This window comes from Cicer arietinum, chromosome 6 (genome assembly GCF_000331145.2).
Source record: "Cicer arietinum cultivar CDC Frontier isolate Library 1 chromosome 6, Cicar.CDCFrontier_v2.0, whole genome shotgun sequence".
NCBI lineage: Eukaryota > Viridiplantae > Streptophyta > Magnoliopsida > Fabales > Fabaceae > Cicer > Cicer arietinum.
This window is the reverse complement of record NC_021165.2, coordinates 12,318,900-12,329,159: the sequence shown is the minus strand read 5'-3', so window position 1 is coordinate 12,329,159 and position 10,260 is coordinate 12,318,900. Positions and strand designations below refer to the sequence as shown.

The window sequence follows — 10,260 nt, the reverse complement described above, 5'->3', positions numbered from 1 at the left end:
CTACTAAAGTTGACTGTGCCGAGAAGATTATTGATGCGCCAACTGAAGAGGGACACATGAAGAAACCTCCAGTTGATGATATACTTGCTACATCTGTGAAGTTGTTTCAGAGCAGTGATTCAGTTTCATTTCAGCTGACGGATTTGCTCGTTACGCTCTGTAACCAGAACAAAGGTGAAGATCGTCCAAAAGTAGTATCTTATCTTCTGCAACAGCTAAAACTTTGCCAATTGGACTTTTCCACGGATAACAGTGCATTAGGTGTCTTAGCACATATTATAGCATTACTTCTTTTTGAGGATGGAAGTACAAGGGAAATTGCAGCTCAGAATGGAATTATATCTACCATTATAGATATCTTGACAAACTTGAAAAGAAGACCTGAGTTGGGGAAAGAACTACCAGTCTCTAAATGCTTTAGTGCTTTACTACTTATATTGGATCAAATGCTGCAGTCAAGCTCAAAAACTGAAATTATGGAAGGAGGAACCCAAACTGGTTCCTTGCCTGATTCATCCGGGGAGCATGGTTCCCTGCAATTTCCTGAATCAGTTGCACAGGAGGAAAAAAAAATTGATGGGAATGAAAAAGAACCTGACATGGGTTTTGAGAATGTATTGGGGAAATCTACTGGCTTTGCCACTATTGATGAGAGCCATAAGTTGCTGGATATTGTATGTGATTTGATAAAACAACATGTCCCTGCTGTGGTCATGCAGGCTGTTCTACAGTTATGTGCTCGGTTAACAAAAACACATTCTTTGGCTATGAAATTCTTTGAAAATGGAGGTCTGACTGCTCTTTTTAGTCTTCCTCGGAATTGCTTTTTCCCTGGGTATGATACTGTTGTATCAGCTATAGTTAGGCATCTTCTTGAAGATCCTCAAACGCTACAAATAGCCATGGAGTTGGAGATACGGCAAACTTTAAGTGGGAATCGGCATTCAGGGCGTGTTTCTCCCCGATCATTTTTGACATCGTTAGCACCGGTTATATCTAGAGATCCTACCATTTTCATGAAAGCTGCAGCTACAATTTGTCAATTAGAGACATCAGGCGAAAGGACGGTAGTTGTGTTATCGAAGGAGAAAGAAAAGGAAAAATCAAAGACATCGAGTACTGAGACTTCAAATGAATGTGTCCGGATATCTGAAAGCAAGTCACATGATGGATCAGGCAAATGTCCGAAAAGCCAAAAAAAGGTTCCTGTAAATCTCACTCAAGTAATTGATCAGCTTCTTGAGATTGTGTTGAAGTACCCACCAATGAAAGGCCAGGAAGATTCTGACTGTGATACTTGTCTAATGGATATAGATGAACCTACTATGAAGGTGAAGGGAAAATCGAAGGTTGAAGAGACGGTGATATTAGAGCCTGAATCTGAAAGGTCTACAGAACTGGTGAAGGTGACTTTTGTCCTTAAATTATTGAGTGACATTCTTCTAATGTATGGACATGCAGTTGGTGTCATGCTCAGACGCGACTCTGAAATGTGTCAATTCCGTGCGTCTAATCAACCATCTAGACATAGTGGCATTATCCATCATGTACTACATCGGTTGCTACCACTTTCTGTTGACAAATCTGCTGGACCTGATGATTGGAGAGGTAAGTTGTCTGAAAAAGCTTCATGGTTTCTGGTAATTTTGTGTGGGCGGTCTGGTGAAGGTCGGAAGCGAGTGACAAATGAACTTGTTAAAGAATTGATGTCTTTTTCAAATTTCGAGAGCAACTCTATGAAAAGCAGCTTATCCCCAGATAAAAGGCTTTTTACCTTTGTTGATCTTGTATATTCTATTTTGTCGAAAAATTCGTCATCTGGTAGCCTACCTGGTTCTGGATATTCACCTGATATTGCAAAAAGTTTGATCGATGGTGGAATAATTAAATGCCTAACTAGTATCCTGCAAGTGGTTGATTTGGATCATCCCGATGCTCCCAAATTTGCGAATCTTATACTCAAAGGTTTAGAATGTCTTACAAGAGCTGCTAATGCTAGTGAGCAGATCATAAAATCTGATGGGACTGAGAAGAGAAGATCTACAGGTGTGAATGAAAGATCTGATGATCAAATAGCAGCACCTTCTGCAGTTGAAACTGTGGCACATGTTCAGAATGCTAACAGTCAAGATGCACTCAGAGAAACAATGAATAGTGCGCATGATCAAAGAACTTCTCAAGGGGTTCATCAAGCTGATAATCCAAATCAATCAGTGGAACAAGATATGAGAGTAGAAGAAGGGGAGGCAATTGCCCATAATCCTCCAGTGGAACTAGGAATGGACTTCATGGGTGAAGAGATGGTAGATGGTGGTGTTTTGCATAACCCAGAGCAAATCGAGATGACTTTTCATGTTCAGAATAGGGCAGATGATGACATGGGTGATGATGATGATATGGTTGATGACGGTGATGATGATGAAGATGATGATGATGGAGAGGAAGATGAGGATATAGCAGAAGATGGTGGGGGTATGCTGTCTTTGGCTGATACTGATGTGGAGGATCATGATGATGTTGGCTTGGGAGATGAATACAATGATGGGATGATTGGTGAAGACGATGATGATTTTCATGAGAATCGCGTCATAGAGGTGAGATGGAGGGAAGTCTGGTGGCCTTATAGATGTGGCTGCTGACCCTTTTGAGGGGGTTAACGTGGATGACCTTTTTCGTCTTCAGAGTTTTGAACGTCGCCGCCAGTCAGGTAGATCTTCCTTTGAGAGGTCGGCTTCTGAGATTAATGGTTTTCAGCATCCTCTTTTTGTAAGGCCGCCACAATCTGGTGATTTTGTCTCAATGTGGTCATCAGGTGGCAATTCTGTATCCCGAGATTCGGAAACTGTGTCCTCTGGGAATCTTGATGTTTCCCATTTCTACATGTTTGATTCACCTATTCTTCCATTTGATCATGTGCCAAGTAGTGTGTTTGGAGATCGTCTGGGTAGTGTAGCACCACCACCTCTGACAGATTATTCTGTGGGTATGGGCTCCTTGCACCTACCTGGAAGAAGAGTTTTAGGTAATGGTAGGTGGACTGATGATGGTCAACCACAAGGAGGCGCCCAAGCGGCTGCCATTGCACAAGTAGTGGAGGAACAATTTTTAGCTCAGATGGGTAGCATAGCTCCTGCTAGCAGTCCTACTGAACGACATGTACATAATTCTGAAGAACAAGAGAAGCAATCTGATGCTCTTCCATCACACGATGATCCAGTATTGACAGCTGGGGCCAACTCTACTTGTCAGCAGTTTGCAGGTCAAGAGCAGGAAAATGGTACCGAAATCATAGCTCAGCAAAGAAACCTTTCAGTTGATGGTGGTCCGTGTGAGGAAGAGATAAATGTAAATTCTTGTGTTCAAGATACAGGTGAAGGCCTGCAAACTAATGGGCCCATGTCAGCTCAACCACTCTCACTGAACATCACACCAAATGGTGTGGATTGCACTGAAAATGAAATAAATGTTACTCCCAGTGAGAATGCAGCAATACCCTCGGAATTTGTGATCTCATCTATTGAGTCTAGTGTTGATGTACCTACTAATGACAACAATGGGCCAGTTGTACCAATGGGTTGCAATGGAACATCAGATGTTGATCGGCAGGCTACTAATCTCGAGTTACTGGTATCTGGTTTTGAGACTCCCAATCCAATTGATTGCCCTGCATCATCTATTAATGCTAGTATTGATGTTGATATGGGTGGTGTTGATGCTGATGGAAATCAATCAGAGGAACCAACTGTTTCTGAAGACAGGAGGGATGAGCTGTTATCAACTCAGAACCCAGAGGCTGCTCCAGATGATACTCAAACTGACCAAACTAGTGCAAATAATGAAGCTTCTGGTTCTAATACGATTGACCCTACATTTTTGGAGGCTCTTCCTGAAGGTCTACGGGCAGAAGTTTTGGCGTCCCAGCAAGCTCAATCTGTTCAACCTCCAGTTTATGCACCACCTTCTGCAGAAGATATTGATCCTGAGTTTTTAGCTGCTCTTCCTCCAGATATTCAAGCAGAGGTTTTGGCCCAACAAAGGGCTCAAAGGGTTGCCCAGCAGGCTGAAGGACAGCCAGTTGACATGGATAATGCATCTCCTTTATGCAACACACTGAGTTATTTCTAATGTGACATGATTGTAATGCTCGTGCTTTGCTCTAATACTAGGTACTTTTAACATCTTCTGAAGCAGTTCTGTCAGCACTGCCGTCTCCATTGCTTGCTGAAGCTCAAATATTGAGGGACCGAGCAATGAGTCATTATCAAGCTCGCAACCTTTTTGGGGGCAGTCACAGGCTTAACAGTCGAAGAAATGGCCTCGGATTTGTTCGGCGGCCTGTAATGGATCGGGGTGTTGGAGTTACTATAGACAGGAGGTCTACTCTTACGGATGCCTTGAAGGTGAAGGAGATTGAAGGTGTGCCGCTACTTGATGCAAATGCATTAAAAGCTTTGATCCGGCTTCTGCGATTGGCACAGGTAATTTTGGTTCTCTTCATGATGATAGTGTTAGGGTGGATTTTGCCAATTTTATTTTCTACTCATAAAATATTCTCAATTATCTCTCTCTATAATATTATATTACATTGCAATATATTATATGAAATCATTTTAGATATCATAAAGGTTATTGTAGTAAAATTTGTATTACTTTATACATGGCAAAGAGTTGTCAAGTAAATTTAAAGTTTGTCTTGTACTGTACGGTACTTATTCTTTTGCCAATCAAAAGGACCCTTAGTCCCACAAGCCTCTCTTGCTAGGTGTTAAAAACATTCCTAATGAGTACTATGTAGAATTTTTTTTTTGTAATAAGATTCACTGTGTTATCGTACATATATATTTTATTGTAATGTGTATGTTGGTATCTTTCTGATTATACTAACTTGCTCTGTTCTTGGATCATCATATCAGCCCCTTGGAAAAGGCCTTCTGCAAAGACTCTTGTTAAACTTATGTGCACATAGTGTAACAAGGGCCACTCTTATTTATCTTTTGCTTGATATGATTAAGCCGGAAGCTGAAGGTTCTGTAAGCAGACCCGCGACATTAGATTCCCAGAGGCTTTATGGTTGTCATTCCAATACAGTATATGGCCGATCTCAATTGTTGGATGGTAATATTTCCACTTAGTGCAGAACATAATTTTCATATTCTTCTCTCAATATTATAGTTTATTGCATGCTGATCTCTCCTTCCATTTATTAATAGCCGGTCTTCCTCCTCTAGTGTTGCGCCGAATTCTTGAGATTCTGACTTACTTGGCCACAAATCATTCTGCTGTTGCAAAACTGCTGTTTCACTTTGACCAATCTATTCCAGATTCTTCAAGTTCTTCTATAACACATATGAATGGAAAAGGGAAGGAGAAGGTTATTGAAGGGGGACCTTTACCAAAACCTTCTGGAACTCATGCAGGAGATGTTCCCCTTGTTCTGTTTCTGAAGCTCTTGAATCTGCCCTTATTTTTACGTAGCACTGCTCATCTTGAGCAGGTCATGGGTCTGATTCAAGTTGTAGTTGATATTGCTGCATCAAAATTAGGAAGTCAATCTCAATCCGAAAAAGCAATTGCAGATACCCAAAATTCGTCGGTTAATGAAGCTGAGAAGGATCCTCCTTTAGTGGAGTTAGACTCTGATAAAAAAGATAAGCATGCTAATATGAAACCATCTCATTCCAATGGGAAGAAGAATGTAGATATGTACAATATCTTCCTGCAGTTGCCCCAATCGGATTTGCGGAATTTGTGCTGTCTTCTTGGTCGTGAAGGGTATTGTTCTTAGCCTTGTCATATTTCTCCTTTGTTTTTGTTAAGTATGCCATCATGAACATGTGGGTTAAAATTTGTCTTAATACTGTCTCACCTGTTAATTTCCATTTCCTGGTCAATATTTTTGTAACTTTTGAGTTGTGATGCAAAGAGGTGACTAATCTGACATTTTTAGGCTTTCGGATAAAATGTATATGCTGGCTGGTGAGGTGCTGAAGAAGTTGGCTTTCATTGTTCCCTCTCATAGGAAGTTCTTTATTTTAGAGCTTTCGGAATCATCTCATGCATTGACAGGTTCAGCTGTCAGCGAGCTTGTAACCCTGCAGCAAACAAATATGCTTGGCTTGAGTGCTGGTTCTATGGCTGGTGCTGCCATTCTACGTGTGCTGCAAGTTCTAAGTTCACTCACTTCGCTTGATACTTCCGGTGATATGGATATGGAAAGTGATGTAGATCAGTATGGTGACAAAGCAATTATTTGGAATTTGAATACTGCGCTCGAGCCACTGTGGCGAGAACTGAGTAATTGTATAAGTGCAGCTGAGATGCAACTTGGCCAAAGCTCCTTTTGTCCCAACATGTCAAACATAAATGTTGCCGAAAATTTGCACGGTTCCTCTACTTCACCACCTCTTCCTCCTGGGACACAAAGACTATTGCCTTTCATTGAGGCTTTCTTTGTTTTGTGTGAAAAGCTACAAGCAAACGAATCTATCATGCAGCAAGACCATGACAATGCAACTGCTAGAGAAGTCAAGGAGTCTGCTGGTTGTTCAGCTTCATTGAGTGGAAAATTTTGTGGAGATTCACAGCGAAAGCTGGATGGTGCTGTTACATTTACAAGGTTTGCCGAGAAACATCGCCGACTTGCGAATGCTTTCATTAGGCAAAATCCAGGTTTGTTGGAGAAATCTCTGTCCATGATGCTTAAGGCACCAAGACTGATTGACTTTGATAACAAGAGAGCCTATTTTCGCTCAAGAATCAGGCAACAACATGACCAACACTTGTCTGGGCCACTTCGTATAAGTGTAAGGCGGGCTTACATTTTGGAGGACTCATATAATCAATTAAGGATGCGTCCTACTCAAGATCTCAAAGGGCGATTAAATGTGCAATTTCAAGGTGAAGAGGGTATTGATGCCGGTGGTCTGACCAGAGAGTGGTATCAGCTACTATCAAGGGTCATATTTGACAAAGGTGCTTTACTTTTCACAACAGTAGGCAACAATGCAACTTTCCAACCAAACCCCAACTCTGTTTACCAGACTGAGCACCTCTCATACTTCAAGTTTGTTGGCCGAGTGGTATGCTCTTTAACTATATGGGTTGTTTGTATTCGGACCCAACAATCATAAATATCCCTTCTCCCTTCCTCATTCAAAAAAATTTGGTGGTAGATTGAGATATATAATTAAAGCCACCTCTTACAGTCATATTATATGATGCGCTTTCAGGTTGAGTTGTTCTTTGAAAGTTGTTATTATGATCTTACATGCAGGTGGGAAAGGCATTGTTTGATGGACAACTATTGGATGTTTACTTTACCCGATCTTTCTATAAGCATATACTTGGTGTTAAGGTTACATACCATGACATTGAAGCGGTTGATCCTGATTACTATAAGAATTTGAAATGGATGTTGGAGGTAAGTACTGATTTAAAATCTTGACCACTTATTGTCTCTTTTCACCTTAGTAATGTTAGGCATTCCCTTTGTTAGATGATTTTATGTACCACTGTATTGAACGGCGATCCAAAACCATTATTCGTACTTGTATGGCATTGGATACTATAAGCAGTATAAAGCTTATACTAGCTCAGTGTCTCTTACTGTCTTACATGGTGTGCTGAAAATTGCCATCACATTTTTTTGGAGTTCATGGTGCACTTATTTTCTGCAAGCATTAGTCTGTCTAATTTTTTTTTTGTATATATGCACCAGAATGATGTGAGTGATATTCCTGACTTGACATTTAGCATGGATGCCGATGAAGAAAAACTCATATTTTATGAGAAGAATGAGGTGAGCGTTGTTTTGGGTGAAAGTAAACCTTACATAAAAAACTTGTTAAAACTTTATTGCTACCATTTTGAATTTTTTTGGTGAGGTGATTCTAGTGTATTTACTCGTGATAAATTCTTGAGTTATCCTTACTATTGCTTTTTCCATCCTTCCAAAATTGTGAAATAGGTCACTGATTATGAGCTTAAACCTGGAGGAAGGAACATAAGGGTCACAGAAGAAACAAAGCACGAGTACGTTGACCTTGTTGCTGAACATCTCTTGACTAATGCCATCCGTCCTCAAATCAATTCCTTTCTAGAAGGTTTTAATGAAATGGTGCCACGGGAACTTATATCGATCTTTAATGACAAAGAGCTTGAGCTACTCATTAGTGGTCTTCCCGAAATTGATTGTGAGTTGGTTTCTTCATTAGTTAAATTATGTTCTAATCTTCTATGAAGCATCTCAATAATGTCATTCTCCTTGTAGTGAACGATTTGAAGGCAAACACAGAGTATACAGGATACACTGTTGCATCAAATGTTGTTCAATGGTTTTGGGAGGTGGTCAAATCTTTCAACAAGGAAGACATGGCCAGATTACTGCAATTTGTGACAGGAACATCCAAGGTAATTTTCTCAGAATTGTGTCATACTAATTAACTTATTTTGCATTAAATGGTTTGTCATATCATATACTTGAGTGTTTTTCTTGTTACATTAATTTTTGCTAGATCACATCCTAGAGTTATGGTTGTCAGTTTTCGGTTAAATACAAGCCTTGTTGAGTATTTAATATCTTTTTGAATGCAATTGGTAACAACTGTAGCTTTCCTAACTTTTTTTTTTCAGGTTCCTTTGGAGGGTTTTAAAGCCTTGCAAGGCATTTCTGGTCCCCAAAGGTTTCAGATTCACAAAGCATATGGAGCTCCTGATCGACTTCCATCAGCTCATACTTGGTCAGTTATTCTATTTCCATATTCTTTTGGTTACTTACTACAAACTACGTTAGCACAGCACATTGAATCTCGGCTATGCTAATACCTTTCTCTTGCAATTGCTCTTCAGCTTCAATCAACTAGATCTTCCTGAGTATACTTCTAAGGAACAGCTTCAAGACCGTTTGTTACTTGCCATCCATGAGGCTAGTGAAGGGTTTGGTTTCGGTTGATCCATATTTTTATGCAATATTTTTGCACAGCAGTTCTGCCATTGTGACTTTGCGTGTCATATGAAGGTCAGACACCCCTTTCCTTTTATTTCACAAACTCAAACATAAGTGGCTACCATATGATAATTGGAGAAAATTTTCATGTGTTTAATAACTTCCCTAATTTTCTTATAAATTTCATGGCTCGGTATGCTTTTGTTCAAATATATTTTAGATCAAATATGTTACGTATCTTTTAGATCAAATATGTTATGAATCTCACTTAGTCATCTCTTTGTTTGTTCAGAAGATGGGAAATCCTCCGGGCTGTTATTCTGTTGAGGATAGGCTCTATTGGTAGCATAGCATCGCAATGAGACATTCTGATGCAGGGAATAGATTTATTCTGATGCTCCAACAGTAAAAATGGCCATATTTTTGTTTTTCCTTGTATAATTCTGCCATGCCTAGATTTGGGAGCTGTTGAAATATGCTCCAATCTGAATATATGTGTAGTTTCTAGGGCCAAACAGCCTTCCATAGGTTTACAATTTGCCAATAAGATTGACGATGTACATATTCTGGAGTATATAGTTGATGCTTTTCTCCAAAAAGAATCCGGATATCATCAGAGCATATTTTTTTTAGAAATAGATCCAGTCTTTATTGTAGATTTTAATGATTGTTCTTTTAGCTTGGTTTATTTTCAATGGGTTTGGTGTAGTCCCCCATTCGTTACTGTTATGCTGCACTTTTTTTCTTTCACTTTCGTTTTGTTGCAGTGAGTTTTTCAAGTAAGCTTTTTAATGAGACAACCGTTTTTTCTTGTGTCGTGTTTGGATTTTGGTTTGGTCTCCCTAAACTTTTTTATATAATATTATCATAGTGTTACAAATGATAGGTTAGAATTTTAGGGGAGCCAACAAAGTTAAGATGTCTAATTCTTTAATGTGATCCTTTTGCATTTTATATTTTATTTTAAAAAATCTGATTGTTGAGGAAACACAATCCATTTAAGGACATCACAAAGGAATTATATAAAGATTTATTCTATAAAGTTGACATTTTTTTAACCCTCCAACTCTCTAAGATAAGAAAGTTTTGGTAATTCAAAATTTAGTTGAGAGGTGAATACATTTTAATCAAAATTATGTACTGAAATTTTAGTTGAAAAGGTTGTTAGTAACTTTTTTTCTTTCTTTCTAATTAACCAAAATTATCACAAATAAATAATTTAATACAAGTTTAAACTTATTTAAATTTAATAGTTAATAGGGTTATTAAAAAAAAATCTGTTACAATATGCATTTAAATTCAGTTTTTTTAGTAAT

At 39.0% G+C, this 10,260-nt stretch overlaps 2 protein-coding genes across 2 annotated transcripts in view; both read left to right on the top strand.

Moving 5' to 3' along the window:
- LOC101510614 (E3 ubiquitin-protein ligase UPL1-like) overlaps positions 1 to 9,608 on the top strand; it is a 15,098-nt gene extending 5,490 nt beyond the window's left edge. The window contains 13 exon segments of the mRNA XM_073369804.1: positions 1 to 2,608; positions 2,610 to 4,101; positions 4,137 to 4,478; positions 4,914 to 5,115; positions 5,211 to 5,772; positions 5,948 to 7,079; positions 7,274 to 7,420; positions 7,718 to 7,798; positions 7,967 to 8,192; positions 8,270 to 8,409; positions 8,632 to 8,738; positions 8,848 to 9,016; positions 9,237 to 9,608. The exon segment at positions 1 to 2,608 is cut by the window's left edge and continues 26 nt beyond it. Of these exon segments, the coding sequence (XP_073225905.1) occupies positions 1 to 2,608; positions 2,610 to 4,101; positions 4,137 to 4,478; positions 4,914 to 5,115; positions 5,211 to 5,772; positions 5,948 to 7,079; positions 7,274 to 7,420; positions 7,718 to 7,798; positions 7,967 to 8,192; positions 8,270 to 8,409; positions 8,632 to 8,738; positions 8,848 to 8,950 (7,142 nt within the window). The 3' untranslated portion in view covers positions 8,951 to 9,016; positions 9,237 to 9,608.
- The window catches only part of LOC113783942 (thioredoxin O1, mitochondrial), a 77,914-nt gene that overhangs the window by 45,317 nt on the left and 22,337 nt on the right, over positions 1 to 10,260 (top strand). The window lies entirely within an intron of this gene.